At 41.4% G+C, this 19,957-nt stretch overlaps 1 protein-coding gene across 1 annotated transcript in view; it reads left to right on the top strand.

The window, feature by feature from the left end:
• The window catches only part of COL5A3 (collagen type V alpha 3 chain), a 598,884-nt gene that overhangs the window by 546,192 nt on the left and 32,735 nt on the right, over positions 1–19,957 (top strand). The window contains exons 54-62 of the mRNA XM_078650321.1: positions 1,062–1,115; positions 2,031–2,084; positions 2,803–2,910; positions 6,603–6,656; positions 8,338–8,391; positions 10,306–10,413; positions 10,586–10,639; positions 13,919–13,954; positions 15,010–15,063. Coding sequence (XP_078506447.1) covers positions 1,062–1,115; positions 2,031–2,084; positions 2,803–2,910; positions 6,603–6,656; positions 8,338–8,391; positions 10,306–10,413; positions 10,586–10,639; positions 13,919–13,954; positions 15,010–15,063 — 576 coding nt within the window. The remainder of the gene's footprint in view (positions 1–1,061; positions 1,116–2,030; positions 2,085–2,802; positions 2,911–6,602; positions 6,657–8,337; positions 8,392–10,305; positions 10,414–10,585; positions 10,640–13,918; positions 13,955–15,009; positions 15,064–19,957) is intronic.

Genomic DNA, 19,957 nt, shown 5'->3' with positions numbered 1-19,957 from the left:
GTAGACCATCTTACTCAATATTCCTTGCATACAAATGAAGGGTACAAATGTTTACTTGTGTCATCACAGAGAAGTCAGAATATCTTAGTTCAATGTGCTAGATTGAGTTTATTGAATATAGCAAATTACATTTGTAGGCTATTCAAGGCATTCTTAAAGTATATTTCATAATTAAAGTGGGGTTTAAAACCCCTTTTTGTTGGTAAAGTTATCTTTTCACAAAAAAGAGTTGAGATGATGAACTGCACACATTTTCACTTTAGGAACGTAAGAGTCCTAAGCAGAAAGCAAAGCTAATAGAAGAGAGGCCATGCAGGTAATGGGAAAAAGTGAGTAAGCAATTAGGAGATGTTCTGCAGACCCATCACAAACTGTTTCCAGTGTCCATGGAAGTGTCTTCATTTTTCTATCATGCACCTCCGTCAACAGAAACTGGGGAAAGGCTTCAGCAAAACATATAGCACTATATTCAAGACGTAGAAGAGTGCACAGATACGTGCTGTCTCTGCCAGAAACTGGGATGTTAAAGTTGCACTTTGATGTCTTAGGCATACACCAACATTGTCTGGAGTTGATTAACACGTTAGCTGCTTCAAACGTTCCGCGCCAGCGCGGGAACGTTCGAGGAAACGGGCGGGGCTGCGACGGCCAACGGTCGTTCGCAGCACCAGCCAGGTAGCACAGAACGGGTTAAATAGGTTTCAGGAAAATTAACACCCCAATGTCCTGCATGTTGTTCAGGGCCGGCCTGGGATCGCAAACCAGCCCTGGCAATTACGTCCCACTGGCCAGGGGTGATGAGGGGTACAGGGTAGTGGCTCTTCCACTGTTACAAGGGGCAAATTTTGCAGCACTGCTGCAAGATCGGCCCCCAGTATCAAAAACAGCCCCCACCCTTCCAGGCCACCGGGGAAATGGCTGGTGCCCACTATGACCAGTCTGTCCCTGATGTAGTTGAGTAGAACTATATTGTTCCGAATGGCATTTTATTCAGAATCTGGTTGTTTTTGCATACAGAATTGTGTTGCTCCCTTATGAAACTGATGCTTCTTTCTTTACAGGGGCCACCTGGACCTTCAGGAGAGCCAGGTCCACCTGGATCTCCTGGAAAAAGGGTAAGGTATTGATTATAAGAGTTTGGTGGAAATCTGCTCTGCTTTTGAAAACAATGCCCACTGTGTGAAGGGAAAATTCAAACCTGCAATCATGTCAAAAGTATCTGTAATCCAAAGCAATGAATAAACCAGTAAAACATCAAACTATTTGCATCCTGGAAAAATACACTTCAAATGTGCTTTACCAAATTGTGACTTTTACATTGAAGTGATAGCTTCAGTGCAGTAACTACATACAGACTAGAAGTCATCCCCAAAGGCATATTCTTGTTGGGATGCCAGAAGGAAAACATTATGATTTCTCCTTAACCATGGGATTTCCAGTAAGGGGTGGGAAAAGCCAAAGTTTGTTCCAGATTTCTCCAGCCAGAAAAAATGGGGAGGTTTCAGTCTTTTTTCTTTGCCACTAATTTTTAGGTGATTTTCTACTAAATCTATGAAGGAATTGTCCTGTAGAATTGTATTTTACCAAGATTATATTTGCACTTTTTAAGAAAAGAAAAAACTTCAGCTTATTTGTACTTTTTAAATCAACAAATGCAACTTAAGAACAGCCCCTCACTAGAATATTAACTCCGCTTTCTGGATCATAACCTCGTTGAAATCATGTTCTAAACACTTTAATAAACAATTCAGCATTTTAAAAAATCTTGACCCCCCCAAAACTCCCAATGAGTCTCAGTCACTTAATCAAACTAGCAACCAGATATATCATATCAGAGGGTCTAGTTTTCAATCAGTACTTTTTATATCAAGCTGTTTAGAACATGTTTTCCTAGTGAAATGTAACATAGGGAAATTGTCGTTTTCTTCTCTAACTTTTTTTATATTTCACCTAGCATTGTCATGTTGTGTATTCAGACATCAGATAAGTTGCATACAGCATGAGTAAAAGCCTTTTTTTCTCTATTATAGGGTCCTCTTGGGGCAGCGGGAAAAGAAGGAAGACAAGGAGAAAAAGGTGGTAAGGTAAGCTTGTCGACAACACAGTGACTATCTTGACACAAAACATCCCACATGGACATTCAATGTATACAAATATAATGTACATGCTGGTACTCATATATAAATATTGAGAGACGGACAAAAAAACAAAAATTTAGAGCAGAGGTTGTTGTAAATTATTCTGCAGTTTAACAAAAACATTCACTACAATTTTTTTATCTCACTCGTCTTCCTCCTTTGGGGGTACTCCTAATTGTTGAATCAAACAGTGAATTCCCATTTTCTGAATCACTTATAAAATGCTTCAGTTGAATGTTATTGTGCTTTTCCCAGTACTATATGTAAGAGATCTTAAATTGTTTTCCTACATAATCGTGGTGTCATGGTCATGTGTATGACTTGGTTTTGAAATGTTTCTGCAAAAATATGTGTTCCACAGAAAAATAATAATTAAACAAATCCCCCTATTCTTTTAAAAATCATCATTACTGGCCCATAAGTGCTCTTAGTATCCTCCACTAAAACTTTATCAATTAGATAACCATACCCAAGTGCTGCATTAGTATTTTCCACGTTTATCCTTTGTTCTTAATTGTTCTTAATTGTGCTTTTATCTGTTTATGATCATATATGTAGAAGGTTTCATCACATAAAGCTGTAGTTGGTACATGGGGCGAATGAAAGAATAACAGCGGAATAATTAGGGTTTCATTAACCCATACTTTGCCTTTCTTCGATACAGGGACAACCAGGTACAGAGGGGCTCCCTGGGAAGACCGGACCCATGGGTGCCCAAGGGTCGCCTGGCAGAGCGGGTTCTGAAGGTCTGCGTGGCATTCCTGGACCAGTGGTAGGTCCTGACTAGATATCAAATTATAGCCAAAACAAAGTATGATAAATAAGAATATGAATATGACCATCCCTCATTCCGATGATAGCCACCAGTGTATTTGATGGAGATATAATCTTTTCTTGTCTGCAACTTTTTTGCAGTATTATTGATGTACGTTATGCAGCTCTCTTATGCATTACAAAGGTACCAACCACTGAGTGTAGAAGTTGTAGTTTAAAAGGACTTCCACACAAGCAATGCGGTTGAAAGGTACTTAGCAGGTATGGGGCGAAAGGGGCTCGTCACAGAAGAAGTGTGGCAAATACACCAACGCTTCTAGGTACTTTAATTCTTGTCACAGTTGAATGTGGAAGGGGGCGATTCACAAAAGCATTTTGTTTATATGGGTACTACAGAAGTGCTCTTTTATATATTCTTAAGTTGGCTTTTGAATCGGCACAGAATCGTCCACTTGCTTATCAATAAATTTGTAAAGTGTATACACTGTTTGTAATAATTGACATGAATATTCCCTGAACATTCCCATTTTATTCCCATTGTAGATGTTTTAGGGCCTGTTTACAAAAATATATAAGAGTCTGCTAAAGAGTACTAAATGAGTACTACTCTACATACTCCAAAATGCCTTTGTGTATAAGCACCTTAGACTTTCCTTGTTCTTTTTCTTAAAAAGATGTACATGACATACATTTTGGCCAAGTGCTCAAATATGTAAGCAGTATCCCCTGGGGTCATGTATGGCTTTTCAAAGAAAGCAATAGTTGGGGTGTATAATGGAGAAGTAACGTGCAACTGTATTGAATGGAGGGAGATTGAACAGATTTTGATGACATGACTTGCACATGTTTATTAGGCGTTCGGTATAGTATTTGACCGAAGATGGGTGCATTTTACATCTCAAAGAGTAAATCACCATCAAGACTTTTTCCTATATAGTACGGACTTGTCAAATCTTTAGGGTACTTGTACGAATTCGGAAAGTGGAAGGTAAAAACTCTTCAAAACCTTGGGGCTTCTTAGTCAAATGCCTACAACTCATTGAGAAGGCCATCTGACATTAATAAAGTAGATTTTGGAGCATTGGATCAAATCAAAACTTTATCAAAAAATGCATACAGTATGTAAGCTAGTAATTAATTTCTTCAGCCAGAATCCCAAGGCTGAAGAGCATAAATATAGGAATGAATTGATGCTTCACTTAGTTATGAGCTACATTTGTGAGCTAAACACTCACCTTGAAACCTGCAAGTACAATGTTTAAATGACAGCAGTAGTGGTTGGTGTTAGGGAAATGTGGTGAGGCAGTGCTTGGGGGCCTGTAACAAAACAAACAATAAAAAAATCCTTACCTGCCAATCTTCTGCACGCCACTCTTCTGCTCCTCTGTACACAGACTCAAGTTCCCAGACTCCCTGAGGCAAATCCAGATGCTGCTCCCATACCCACGACAGTAGTGTCAGGATTGGGCAGAGCAGACTTGCTACACACTTCATCGGGAGCTGGAAGCATGTGCCTGTTGGTCTCTCCACCCAGCAACACAGCTGGATTGAAGAGAAGTCAGTGCTCATGACGGTTTGGCCTTCCTAAGATGGTTGGCTAAACCACCATGCAGACTAACAGAAGTGCCAACAACACCTCCTCCCCCTGCTGCAGTGCTGTGGCCCCGCCCCCCAAGACTTGGCTACAGGACGAAAAATAAAATGATCCTCATTTTGTTTTTCATTTACCGCTGCAGGCAGAGGGGCGATGCTTCTCCCCTATAGCAGAGGAGCCGCCACTGAATGACAGCAAGGCTAACTGAGTCTTTTTTTCTTCTGAGGTGAATAATCTCAGTACCATTGAGTTAATTTTACAATGTTACTTAGAAGTGCCTAATCAATTTAGTTTGGGGTGAGTGGTAGCTGATTAATAGCAGACAATAGCACTTGCCAAAAATTGTTCCTTGAAGTGTTTCTTTCTAGAGGCCCTTATTCATAATGATCTTACTTTGTTCCTCTACTGTGGTTAATTCCCATTTAGATGGCCGTGAGCATCCAAAATGGAACTACAGCACAGGTGCAGAGATTCGAGATCAGGAAGTTGTCAATCAATGTACAGATTTCTGACCCATTACACTTACCTTAAGACAGATGTATGAATATCTGATCACAAGATACTGGTCACAAATTTCTACCAGTATTTGTGCAACCAGTAATGATTTTAAAGACTCAACTGTCAGTTCATACAAATATGAAACACAGTGGGTCGCAATCAGATCTATTTCATAAATATTAATGAGGTAAATCACAAATTCGGACTCACTCACATTGGAGGCCATTAAGAGGATTGTCTCTGACTACTTTTAAATAAAGCATTGTTTTTTATTTCAGCCCATTTTCCTTAAAGGATACGGGCTTCGTTAATTTATTTATTTAAACTTATTTTAAGAGTAGTAATTTTTACATCCCCTAACTGGAAGGTACCCCAAGAGGGCAGGTCCCTTTCTTTTTGCAAATGCATTACCACTATGGTTGCAAACACCAATTCAGAGCATTTGCAGCTGTGAAAGTGTTTTGTACATCTGACTTTTTGTTCTTTTAGCTTGCTATTTTCTATGTACTTGATGCACAATATTTTTTTTACGACTAGGTGTGACTTAGTACAGAATTTCCAACAATGTGGAAAAAGAGCTTTGTGAATTTAGGGGCAAGTCCCCTGCCTCATTTACCAGGCTTAGATGCTTCATTACTAGAATCATCCTTTGTAAAATGACAATGGAACCATAAGGGATATTTGACAACCATAGGAATCAATAAGCATTGTCTGGTAAGTCAATGGACTAGTGCATTCTCTGCATGAATCTGTGTTTACCTCAATGGTCACATGTTCAAATCCCACCAATTCAAATGACCCTTTCATTCTCATGAGGTACCTAAAACTAGCACAAATGATTCGGATAACAATAAACCTATGGACTTGAGTGCCAGTATACCCATGAGTGAAAGTGTCTGTTGCAATGCAACCCCTTTTTGGGTGTTTCCCTCAGTTTATCCGTTGTTTGGGACTTGCCAGCCAGTAATCTTGAACTTTAACACTTGAACATTGTTATTCAGTCCATAGTGTATGCACTTGAATCCCTAAAATATATTGAAATTGACTTGAAACCTATATCACACACTTAACGTTCTGATAAAATCATAGTATATGTTGCAATGAAAGTTAAATGCCACTTATGGATGGCACCTGGTGCTATCTACTACAGTGGAAGTTAAGACTTGGTTCCAGGCCTACTCATTGTAGCCTGATAGTAGCAACTTAAACCCTCCTGCCCAGATATGTCAAACCGATATGTTACCTTCTGACCAATTTACATAAGTCCCTAGTTACATTTTTAGCACAATGAACTCCCAAAATTTACAACTGCACATCTCTAAATACGTATTAATGGTGGTTCAGTCTGATGAATCAATATATGCTTCTCAACAGTCTGCTATTACTAATAAATATCTCAATGTTTATGTTATTTGTAAAGCAATTACTTGTAGTTGCAAGTTTAATTTGGACTTTGTCGGATCTTTTTAATGACTGTATCACTGTGCCTTGGATTAATGAATGTTTAACTCAATGTACCAATGTGTTACCTTAACCAGCCCCGTTTGATACCTACTTGTGCAAGGGGAACATTAACCTAAACTTATATTTTCCTGTAGGGTGACCAAGGTCTGGTCGGCCCACCAGGTCAAACCGGCCCTCCCGGCCCCATGGTGAGTTCTGTTAATTTTATGCTAACTTTTCTGATATAACATTAAGTATGCAAGAGCTACAAGGAGATCTGGCATAGAACAATTTTCAAGTTGTACCCAATTTGCAGGCAGAGTAGTCAATCCATATTGAAAAATTAACAATGCATGAACATCACTAAGGTCCCATAACAAGTCGTGCAGAGTGGTGTATCTAGCAGATTTTGTGTTTTTTGAAGATGCAGTAACATGCCCGGTAAAACCTAATGTGTTTCTGTACACGTTTTCCTCTTGCTGAAAGCTGGAGGAAGATATTTTCGAAAAAGTGCCCAGAACCCATCAGGAAATTGACCCATTTATTTCAGAGCACGTTATTCTCCATTTTAGGATGATACCTTATAATGACAAGTAACTTGGGTGAAGGTAATGGACAGAATTAGTAACTCTAAACCTGGCATCTCAGCCTTCTAATACTTCCCAGCGTGCAATGAGGGCCTTAGTGTCAGCAAGTTGTCAGGGTTGGATAGAGTGTTAAGAGCCCACACTCTTTAATAGCCACAGCCATGATTATTAGATCTTACTAAAGGCAGTATTAGCTGCTTCAGACAGCCGAAGAGTAAGTCAATAGAAGGAGAGACCCTCAGAAATGGACTATAGTACATAGCAGCTGTAAGACTTCTTCCTACTTGTAGCTGTCTGTCCACACTAGGCATCAAATGTAAGCCTTTGGCATATATGGTTGCCTAAACTAAAGAACATGCACATAGATGTGGGTACATATGACATAAGGACTGGGTGGTAGCAGACTGATCAAATTTGCAGATGAAATAAATAATGAATTTGGTAAAGCCAAACAATTCACTAAGGGAAATATATACCAGAATGGTGTCTCAGGGCAGCGCAGCAAGTTACCTTGCTAAACTGCCCGTATCATAGGGAAAGGACAGGAGTGCACACATTTATCCGATACGGTGCATTCCTGCCCTTCTCCCTGCGCTGGTGCCATTTTGGCAGCCTAGCGTCAACGCAGGCAGCCTTGCACAAAGGCGCCTGCATTACAGGCAGGATTGTTTTTGTGCAGGAAGGGCACCTTCCTGCACAAAAACAATCCATGGTCGTCTTCCTCTATGCATACTGCAGAATGCAGCACACATAGAACGAGAAAAAAATGAGGAGAAGTAAACCTATTTCTCCCGGGTATACCTCACCTGGGGAGGCGTATGATTGTGACGCATTCCCAGGTTTATAGGTTCTTGTAAATTTGGGAATGTGTCAAAAACCATGGGAGCTTCATCGGAACACCCACCACAACGCCCATGGAATGCATTCCTTGCACAGATTAAGGCAACGCTGTGAAGTGGCTTCACAAATATGACTTGGGTTTTGTGTCGTGCATGTACCACATTGTGTGGTGCAAGCATGATTCAAGGCCCTTGCAAATATGCTCCTAAACTCACCTCCCTCAAGAGAGACTAATAAAGCAGTCAGCTTTGTAATGCAGTTAAGATGCCTGAGCAAGTTTGTAACCCATAAACAACCCCTTTTTTATTGCGAGAAAGCCAGGTGGAAGAGCTGTCTTGCTCCCTTTGTAGTTATGTTATAGTGCTATCATCTTCTGACATACTTACATACCCTAAGCTGAAAAAAACAGCTGCCCAGCTGTGGTACGCCATACTGACATTTTAACGAGAATTGTGTTTTTTAGGGCCCTGCTGGTCTACCCGGCCTGAAAGGGGATTCTGGCTTCAAAGGTGACAAGGTATGTACTGCTTTTATCAAGTAACAGAATGTATTCATTTCTATTCTGGGTACAGAAAATCAGTGCTTCTGAGACACTGTTTGCAAGATCCTCTTGGGAATGTGTTCCTTGCATAGCATGACACTCCTCTGCTGCCAAACATAAAATCAAATTCCCTGTCCAAAAATATTAGTAACTGGTAAATTCCTCTAGTACTGTTAAATTCCTCCCATTGCATTGGCAGAAAGTTTGTATCGAAACTGAACACATTTCCCTTGATTACTCCTTAAGAACTGTGCAGATTTTTTAGGCTAGTAATAAGTGCATGGAATTATGTTGAAAAGAGTCACACATTTGCATGGAAAGTGCACAGGATGTGAAAAGGAGTTCATGCATGTCTACGTCTTGGTCAGCACTTTAGGCTGTGATGCACTTAACTAAAACTACTGAAGAGTATGGTAACCCTTTTGTTGAACCGGCATAATCTCAGAGACATTTTAAGACATCGGCAAAGTGGGCTCTGGCCCAGGGCCCTGGCGTTTCATCGGGCCCCCTGATAGAGTCAGCTCTGTTCTGCAGAGTCTTGCCCTGATAACCTTGATAATTCTTAAACGGTATTGGGTTAAGTACTGTTTTCCTTTAAAAAAATGTTTAATGGGATTGCTGTGCGAGAGTCTATTACAGATATTTTGTAGAGTTACAATATTGAAAACACATGCTATAATCCCTTAATATTAGATGTCAACACATTTGGTATCTGGTCAAGTGTGCCTGTGCACTGTCTGTGACCTGACCAAAGAGGGCATGAAAGACCTGAAATTGGATCATAAATTCAAAGTTGATCAATCAAGGGCCCCCATAAATTTGTTTAGAACAGGGCCCCCAAAATCCTTAAAATGTCCCTGCATAATCTGTCATATTTTCTATAATTTCATGCTACTCTTGTTCCAAACTTACACTATTTAAGCCATGTCACGGACCTACTCACTACTTTGAGGCGCTAGGACCCCATCCCCTGGGACCGATATGAAAATTGGACAGAGGGCGCACAGCCCCCCTCCCAGAGCCTCATTGTTGCCCTGGGGTAGGGTGGGAGTGAGGCCCCTCTTCCCATGATACAGGTATAGAAAAACGTTTAAGTTTCAATGCATCTCTGGAAAATATTATTCTTATTGCTGTCAAGAACAAGTACTGACAGCTTCAAAAGACTGTAACCTGAGTACATAGTTTAAGTACATATGGATGGCTAAATAAGTCAAAAATTCTATTGAATGTAAGAAAGTCCGACCAACATCGTAATAGGTCCCTTTGTGTTTTCAAACCCTCACTCATGTGAGAAGTGTGGCTCAATGGTTAGAGCGGCAGACCTTGATGCAGAAGTCTGGCCTGGGACCAGTGTTCAATTCCTGCCTCGGCGGGTCTTGGGCTCAATTTCCTCGGACCTGATAATTCACGCCTAGGTGCCTATTCTAATCATGAGTCCCACTCTGCAACTCTGGGCAATAGCTTGCTTAATCTCCACAACGGCCCGACAACGCTAGGATGCCTGGCTTCTGCTTGCGGGTGCCCAGGAGTGGGCACTTCACAGGGAAAGGCCAGGAAGGGTTCCTCAGTGGTATTTGTACAAGCGCCGAGAGGCCTCCGGGTAGTCGTGCGCTCTACATTTACTTATCATGTAAAAGAAAACCTTAATGGCGTAATGCTTTAATTAAATGTTTTAACAATTCTATGAGGTACGGTGGAAAAACGTTTGTGCTAGTATTTGCATCCATGATGATGCAACAGCATACAGTTTTGCAACGGTTGGATTTGTGCAATATGCATGAATTTCTTCAAGCAGAAATATATTTGAATTAAACATCTGAAGTTGATACTTTGTAGCGCAGACATATGTAGTACAAATAAATGCTTCTTGGTGTTTTTTCCTTGCTGCAGGGCCACGCTGGGCTGATAGGGCTGATTGGCCCTCCGGGAGAACAAGGAGAGAAAGGAGACCGGGGTCTGCCAGGAAACCAGGGGGTACCGGGCGCTAAAGGAGACGTGGTGAGTGTGGATTAGGAGTGTGGAGGGTAGTGCTTTCTAGAAACTATCAATAGATGAAGGTGTGGATAAATGAGCATGATCTGCTCCTCACCGGCACAGTCGTAGGCTTCAGCAGATGAGTTTCTTGCTGTGAAAATTTAAATGGCTGACTTTATCTCTTGTGTGTTTTCAGGGTCTCTCCGGGTTACCTGGCCCAACGGGTCCTCCGGGTCCCTCAGGACTGCCAGTAAGTACTCACTCTTCGCACCCAGGTTCCTTTGAGTGCTGCCACTGTTTATCAGTAAAATCTCTAACTCCATAGGTCTCTGATTGTTACAGATCAAGGTACAACCTAATCAGGAACAAGGAGGTATCTTACCCTACAGCCCTGATTTAACGAATTTGCAAAACTGTTACGCAAAGTATTGCTTCAAGTAAAGTTGCTGCTTTGCATTTCATGAAAGGGAGAGAGGGCGGAACAGCGCCATCATTTTAAAGAAATGGCAGAGTTCTGCTCTCTCCCTGCACTGGTGCACTTTAGGCTGTCCAGCACCAACGCAGGCAACCTTGTGCCAAAGTGCAATAGTACTGGCATTGCAACCAGTTTTTTGCAGGAAGAGATACGTCCTGCACGAAAAATATCCTTGGAGGCATTTTTCTGCTTTGTGTGTATGTTACAGAATCCAATCCACAGCACACATGCAAAGAGGAAATAACAAGAATATACAAAGACAAATAAAATACTTGTTACACCAGCCTCAGACAGGCACATAATTTTGGCACAAATCTGTCTCCATTTCTTTGTGATATGGGTGTGCATCAAAATCTATGGGTGGGTGCAAGGGAATGTCCGTGCCATACCCATGAAAGGCATCTCTGACGGAAACTAATGCAAGGCAGTGCTCCTTTTTTCTATGACAAATCAATGCAAATCGACATTTGCATTGGTTTTTTAAACACAAAAATAGATTTTCTGTTGGGTCTGTGTTAACAAAGTGGCACAAACCTGATGCAAAATATTATTCAATCTGGGCTTAACCCCTTCCATGCTGATGACGGCCCCCGTCCGTCATGCATCATGGTGGGCGTGTGCTGATGACTGCTGGGGGCCGTCATGATCCCGCCCACTTAATAAAAGTGCCGCACAGGTGCAGAATCGCGGCCGCGCCCAAGGGGTTAAGGGTGTCCAAAATCTAAACCGAACTCAGTGCTACAGTCAGCTTGTACCGCACTGTATCACTGGTACACTGTCAGTAACCTCGGGCCACTCTAATTGCTACAAACTCAGTTCATCAACATTAAGACTTGGTACTCTCAATGTTAGTATGTCTAATACTGCTGTACTCTCCACTTTGCACAGTCAGAATGTCTAACACTGGAGCACTGTAATTGTTGGTCAGTATGTTTAGCAAGAACTCTCAGCACTCTCAAGTTAGTATATCCAATACTGGTGTGGTCTTTACATTGGACAGTCAGAAAGTTTGAGCCTCGCATGCTGTCAATGTTAAACAGTCAGTTGACACTCTCATGGTTAGTGTATGTAACACTGGTATACTTGCCACATTGTACAGTCAGAATTCCTAACACTGGAGCACTCTTATTGTTAAAAAGTCAGTATATTCTACATTGGAATACTCTCGCTGTTACAGAGTCGCGATCTGTTACAATCAGTGTATCTGGCACCAGAACACCACCACGTCTACAGCTGGAACACATGAGCATTGTCAACAACTAACAGTCAGATTAGCAAACACTAGCACTTGCTCATTGTTACATATATAGTACTTTCAATGTTGCACACATATCTATGAATGCACGCTTTCAATGTTACACTGTCACTGTAAATAGCCAATCCTGTTCACTCTCACTGCCACTCTGTGGGCTTAGGTTATAAAATGCTCAATCGTGTTCACTATTAGAGGCGTTATATCTCACACTGGAACACTCTCACTATTACACAGTCAGCTTATCTACCACTGGAGCATTCTAACTGCTCCTCAATCAGCATGAGTAGTAGTACAGTAGTCTCACTGTGAATCTGTCAGCAGCACACTTGCTGATGCACGACCAATGTCGCCCTCATAATTCAAGAACTGTGTGATCAATACTAGAGTATGAATCTTCCATTTTTTGACCTCTGGATACCTTAGTAAAATATGTTGAAATATTTGTCCATAACAGTGACATTACTTCAGTAGTACACTTGTGTATGTACATTACAACTAGGGCTTCAGTTTTTATGGTATTTTAAAAAAAATATTTTCGTCTTATTTATCCATATTTATTTTATGGGCATCTTATTGGTATTTATCCATATTTATTTTGAGTTTTGAGAATACATGGAGCTGTAAATTGGTATATTTCCACATTTATTTAACTCTTGGGCGTGAACTCATACATGGATGCCTGTCACATTTTAGCAAATTAAGCACTCTCGTATAACAAAAGGATACACTCACAGGCACATATTAGTGTTACACTACACATATATGTTAACATTTGCCTGTATTTAAGGAAATCTCATCCTGTTGTTTAACTCTCCATGCTGTCTATCTGCTTAGCTGTTGCCTAGAATTAATGAAAGATAGCATGTAGAGTCTCTCACAAGAAGCACAATTTTCAGGACTTTTTTGCTTTTAAAAAGAAATACAGACAGGAACCGCATTGTTTTCTGTCTGTATTTATCTGTAAAAACCAGTAAAAACAGAAAATCATAAGCCTAAATTACAACACCATTCAATAAGGCCTCACAGAGCATCTTTCTACAAAGTTTAGCAGACAAGGAGCTTCCCCATGATAGATTTGTGCCACAGTCTGCTCCTGCTTACCCAGAGCAAAACCAGATGGCAGAGCCTAGAGTAAAAGGCTGATGGGCCACCAGAGCCTAGGCCAGCCCACTGTCCCAACCTGGGGGTTTAAAGACAGTTCTTGTTCAGATAAAAGACAACATGCTGTATAAAAAGTACATTTCTTATTCTCTATGATTTACTGATATTGGTTAAGTGACATTGGTTACCCAATGCAATGTAGAATCTGTGAAACAAACTCTACATAAAACATTATGTAAAAATAGGTTGGGGTGGTGAGAAGACACAGTGTGTGGTTGGGAAAAGGGGAAAGAATGGGGAGTGTAAGGTAAAGACTTAAGTAACTCAGACTATGAGCCTTATTTCCATTCGACCACCATTACCCCGAAGCTTGTGAAAAAGAAAACTTTGGAGCCTTAACACCCTAAAATGCTAGCAGCCTGGGCCCGGTTACCCACTAATCCTGGTTACCATTATTTGGTCAATCATGTGGACTCTATTAGAAACAAGCACACCCATAACCCATCAGACATAATTATCCTACTACTAATAGGAAGATGTTTTTGAAAACAAATCTTTCTGATTATGAGTGCTGCAAGACTCCTGTTCTTACAATAATGAGAAGAGAGACTGACCTATCACAGCAGTAGCAATTTGAGACATCTTGTGCAGAACTATTTTTGTGTAACTCATTCTTTGACTTCTTAATGTTTTACTAGGGGCCGCTGGGACAGAAAGGATCAAAAGGAAACACGGTGAGTCTCATTATGTGAAAAAACTTTTTCATGGGCATGGCACTGGAGAGCCTATCGGTCCCTTTTTATTGTTTTTACATGTAGTTAGTGAAATATGTATGCAACTGTCAGTGTACTAAAACTAGTCAGTATCTATTACACTGTAATGTATAAGCAGTAGTCATGGGCTTTGTATAATCTCATTGGAATACCCCTGATAATAAAACACATTGTAAAGTGTTAACCAAGATTTGTTAATGGCAGTCATCTTGTAAAGTTTCTCATAAGCATATTAGTAAAACTCTACACAGCACATAGTGCTTTCAACATATTTGTATTGCATGTAAATGGTGCTTAAAGTAAATATTAAGGGCCTAATTTTGAAGGTCGCAGGTGGCCCTTTCTCCATCAGGGAGATGGAGTAAATTACTGTATCACCCTGGTGGAGGTGCTATCTGCCAAATTTAGAAATGATCACCAATCTGGTGGTAATTTCTAAAGTATTGAGGAATCCTCGTTGCAACAGTTCCTTTCAAGGTTGTTGACAGAATGATGGAGCCCTGCACCAAACTGTTTTCTTTTTTCTTTTCAAAAAGAAAATCCTGAACTGGGATTCTCTTTTTGAAAAAAAAGCAATACGCCCTCCTCTTCCATGGCGAGGGGAGCATTTTATAGTTTTCGCTGCCCCTTACCACTAAGGTTTTTTGGGTGATGAAGGCAGTGTAAACTCACTACTAAATCTGCCCATCTAAATTAGGTGGGCAGAATTAGAAGTCTGCCTCTGACGGCCGTCAAAGGGGATCAATCACAGTGGCTGGAGTATCTGTCTTTATTGTATTATGTTCTGCTCTCTTTTCCTCTGCTCTGTAACTGATGTGAAGCTCTCCGATACCCTCCGGACAGGCTAGCGCTATATAAAACCTCTTAAATAAATAAAAAAACTATCAACATTGAACGGGTGGATCTTTGTTGCCGTTGCTATGTAGTATACATGCCGACAAGATATACGTTAGAACCTGATTTACAGGTGTGTTTCCATTGACTATGAACTGACCTTGCTTTCTTATTTATGGCAGGGTGCAATTGGAACTCGAGGGGATCCTGGCCCTGTTGGCCCCCCAGGTCCTCCGGTAAGTTACATGAATCTCTCTTCCATGTGACGCAGTCAATTACACACATCCGTTCAAATTTTATTTGCAAGATTTACATATTAATCACAATTTTGTTTTGCGAATTGCACTGTGATTTCATTCATCACCATTTTGCTTTCTAATTTGTACACTGTTTGGATTAACCACCATTTTTTGTGGGGTTTAGAAATAAGATGCAATAGCACCATATTATTTTGCGATTTTTAGTCAGGGCACACAGAACAATATCGTGGACGCACACAAGAAGGAACAACCTTTCATGATTCCCTATTTATTGATTTTAGATCGGTGCCCTTGTTTGGTTGGGTTTCTTTCATCCATTTTTACTAACGTGGAAAGTGTAATAATCAACACATTTCTGTTTTTATTCTTTTAAATTCAGGCACATCTTTTACAGCACATAATGTCACATTGTCATCTTTCAATTGGCTTTAAATGCTTTCTATCACACAAAAAATATATATATTTGGAAATCCTGGAGGCACAGTGTGTGAACCTGCTGAGCTGCTGCTTTTGAAAATGACCAACAAACTTGTATTCAGTTTAATTGAGCCAGGCAACATGAATTACATTAAAGAGGAAGCTTACGTCTCAACAAGATGTGTCTATTCTTGGAAAGAGAAGGAAAACGTATTATCTGTAACAATGGTCTCCAGTGAGGTTGTCTTCCGAAAATCTATGCACTTATACCAATTAACTTCTGCAATGCTGGAACAATTGAAACCGTTCTATTCTATAATACTTCCATCAAATAACATTTTTCTATGCTTAAAAATAAACTGACCTAAATATAAAGAAAACTATTCATTAAATCTCAGGAATTTGCCCTTGTATATTACCAGAACCACAAAGTGCTCAGCATTATAGGAGCCATTTTATGTTCATTTGTTTACATGTGCACCAATACTTCTTACATGAAGGCTGGTTGGAAAGATAGCTGATGAACCTTGGGATTATACCCATGCTGGTTAACCAATCTCTAGACATTTAACTTTTACTCCTCTACGGATTCATACATTTAGAACACTGTTCAACAGTGCTCCTCAAAGAGGTGGAGGAGAAAGTCCAGTCAAGGAGGATGTTTGCAAAGATAACAATTTCTGAGAAATGTTGTGTCGATAGTTTATTCTTCTTCCCACAAGAGTCTATATACAGTAATACCTATAAGAGGTGCTAACAAACTCAGATTAGCCGTTTACAGGTAAGCAAACATTTCCCTATATTGCTGTGTTAGCTTCTTTTCCAGAATAGAATGTGAAACGGTCAAATTAGTTTATGATAACATTATTCAAGCCCTCTAAAACAAATTCTTTCAAAATAGTTTGGCCATCATTAGCTATGTTTACTTTCCAAACTGGGGCAGCCAAAAATTAGGAAGTGTTTGGCTTTTCAGACTTTCAAAAGAATCATGAATGACTGGAACCTTAATGAAAGATTCATGTACTGTTGACGTTTTGTTGACATTCAGTGTAGAAGCATGACTTCTAAAGAGCGATTGCTTCCCCATGGCATGATAGAACAATAGGATTGTTGCACAAACACCAAACACTAAAGAACTTTCAATTTACGGAACAACAAGTACTTGTGAATTTCCATAGTGAAGTAATTGGAGGTTATGATGTAACAAAACAGGGAACAAGTCATGTTTTGTCCAAACAGCAGCAATATTAGTCTCAGCTGACTTGTTGACCATACGTAATGTTGAGCTGATCAGTGGCATAGGTGGAAAAGCTCATTCCAATGCCCTTAGTTGGTCTGTAAAATGTACATGGACACCAAACTCTTTAGATGTGGTAGTGTAGACATGAAGAGTGACATTTTCTGCCTTATAGTGTGACAAAAGTTATATTTCTGGAGATCCTCCAGACCAATGAAACAATCAGCAGGATTCAAATGCTGCTCTTACTTAAGTGTGTATTACCCATGTTGAAAAACTGCTTATATATTTTGAACTCTTGAAAGATGTCACACAATAATGTGTAGAAACTAAAAACTGTTTTTCAGGTCCTTTGGTTCAGTCCCAGGCTTTTTTAGAATATAGTAAAACATGGGCTAAGCTTTGAGGAGGAGGGCTTCATACAGGGAAACCCAAATCAAGCAAAGTCCTCTTCAAAACCCTCCCATTCTTCCTTTGTAGCTGAATGGCACATTTTTAGATAGTTTCTTTGATAAACAGACGTTTTTAAATGTTTGCACAGGAGGTACAACATGACACACAATTATTATAGTAGAAAGTGTTCCAGCAGTTAACCACAGTATAGGCCATTAGGGTTGTATATTATCATGGATCAGAGGCAACACATCAACATACGTACCATCAGGTGGAGCCCTAGGCATATTGTCCCAGCCACTTCCCTCATACTCTACAATACTTCAGGGGGCAACCACGGTCCTCGTAGACAGGTCGCTCTTGTTGGGCACAACAGTCCACCCCCGCCTCTATTGCGAGAGAGTGGGAGGGGCAGGGTTCTTCCAGCGAATAGCTATGTCTCCCTTGGCCACATTGAGGCTGTACCCAGGAATGTTCGATCTGCTTTTGAGCCCCCAGAGCCCTCCAATACCCCGAGCTGGCGCACCAAGGGTGAAAGAGCGACTTCCCAACCGAGGACTTCAGTCAGTTCCCCCACCACCGTGATACAAAACTCCCGAATCCTGGGGCACGACCACACCATATGGTAAAACACAGCAGAGACTCCCCAAGCAGTGGGTGCAGATGGGTTCAGAAAGGAGGCCCAGTCGGTGTAACCTAGTTGGGGTAAGTTAGGCACAAAATAGATAGTATGTCTGAATCATGTGCAGCTTGGAGGAGATGGTGATGGTCCTAGGTGCCATCATTGCGTCCTGCCAATCGTCATTTTCAAAGGGATACGCCAGCCCACCCATCGAGACCTAAGGTGATTAAGGGTACCTGGGGCATTGAACATGAATGTACAGTACAATGTGGAGACCCCACTCTAGCCCAGTGTACCAATACAAATTTGGCATCCAATGGACTAAACTCCAGGAGTGGGTCGGTCTGAGATACATGAGTGAGGAGTGCATGTCACAATTGGAGATATTTGTAGAATTGTTTAGAGGGGAGTAAATAGGTATCCTGAAGTTCTTGAAAGGACCATATGTGTGAACTTGACAATACGCCACACAGCTGCAAGATGCCAATGAGGTCCCATTTCCCAAAACCTTATAGTGCCACCACCTCTCGCAGACAGGTGCTGTGACAGATGTGCATTTGCTGTGTAAGTGTTGTATTCCAATTAATGTGGTGGGGTGCAGCCCTCCAGGGGAGAAAAAACACTCTGGGCACCAGGGGGAGAGGCGCAGGGGACTGAGAATTTGTAGAGCATAGTCACAATTTGAGGGACCCCAAAAAAATAGTTCCAGTCTGTCGGTAGGGTGTGACCAACACCTGTTAAACCAGTCGTGTATCACCAGGTGTTGGGAGGCAAGTTTACAGAGATATAAATTGGCCATACCTAAGCCTCCATCATAAGGGGCGCATCGGCAATGGGCAAGGGGAGGCGAGGTCTGGATCTGTGCCACAAACAGGAGGTTGCAACCCTATGGAGAGCACAGAACCAGGTGCGAGGTATTGATATTGGGAAATTCTGAAAGACATAAAGAAATCTTGGCAGGATCATCATCATATATAAGGCTATACTGTCCATCACATTCAATGCAACAGATTGCCATTTGGCAAGGTCTTATTTATCCTTTGCGTCAAAGGCCTGAGGAGGAGGGACCAGGTAAGCTCAGGGTGGAATGTCACCCAGACACTCAGTTATTTAAAACTAAGACTGCGTATAGTGATATTATCTTGCCAATCAAAACAATCTCAGGTCAGAGCCAGTGGCAAAATCACTGATTTAGAGGGATTCGCCCGGAGGCCTCTCCGAAACACTGGAGGAGATGAAGGCAGTGAGGTCCAGTCACTGCGGGGTCTGTGCGGTAAAAAATAAACGATGCCTTCTGCATTGAGGGCTATGCGGTTTTCATGTTCCTTACTCCTCCTCCAGCTGCGTATCTGAGGATCACCACGAAGGAGGCACACCAACGGTTTGACCACCAGCATGGAGGAGATGAAACAGGGGGCATCCCTGCCTAGGCCCCGTTCTGAGAGAAAGTACACCGTTAAACTTAACCCGCGCTGTGGGATTAGAGTATGATGTCCGAATTAGCCCACAGAAGTGGGGTCCGAGCCCAGCCTGATTCTGCCCTTGTCCCAAATATCCCCAGTCCACAGTATTGAATGCCTTTTTTAAATCAATTAATAGCAAGGCCAGCCTAAATGTAAGAAGATGAGCTAGGGCCACGTGAAGGCGCCGATAAAGATGCCTCGTATTACAGGCACACATGAAGCAGTATTGATCCAGGTGTATGAGTATTTGGAGGACCTGCTTAAGACGGGTGGCCAGAAGTGTGGTGAGAATCTTGACCTCACCATTGATGAGGGATATTGGATAGTAGTCAGCACGAGATGTTGAGTGGGCTGTGTCTTTGGGTTTACCACAATTGTGGTAGCGTCTATTTCCAAAGGAGAGGCGACCGTCTGTGCTACTTCATTATAAAGGACCATAAGTTGGAGAGTCAGAAAATCCCAGAATGTCAAGTAGTACTCTGTGGGTAATCCGTAAGGACCAGGGCTCTTTCCGGAGGCCACCATAGAGATAGCCACCCCAACCACTTCAGTAGTAAAGGCGTCATCAAGTATTCAAACCGCTGCAAGGGGCAAGCGTGGGAGAGGCACGCCTTTAAGAAACTGGGTGGCAGAATCAGGGTCCACCCGAGGGGACACCACATATAGGTGGTCATAATAGTGAGCAAATGTTTGTGCGATTTCCGAGAGAGTACAGTGAGTATTACCAAAGTCGTCAGT

The sequence above is a fragment of the Lissotriton helveticus genome, chromosome 1_1, assembly GCF_964261635.1.
Source record: "Lissotriton helveticus chromosome 1_1, aLisHel1.1, whole genome shotgun sequence".
In the NCBI taxonomy this organism is placed as follows: domain Eukaryota; kingdom Metazoa; phylum Chordata; class Amphibia; order Caudata; family Salamandridae; genus Lissotriton; species Lissotriton helveticus.
The sequence above is the reverse complement of the archived record's forward strand: the minus strand, read 5'-3'. Positions and strand labels throughout refer to the sequence as shown.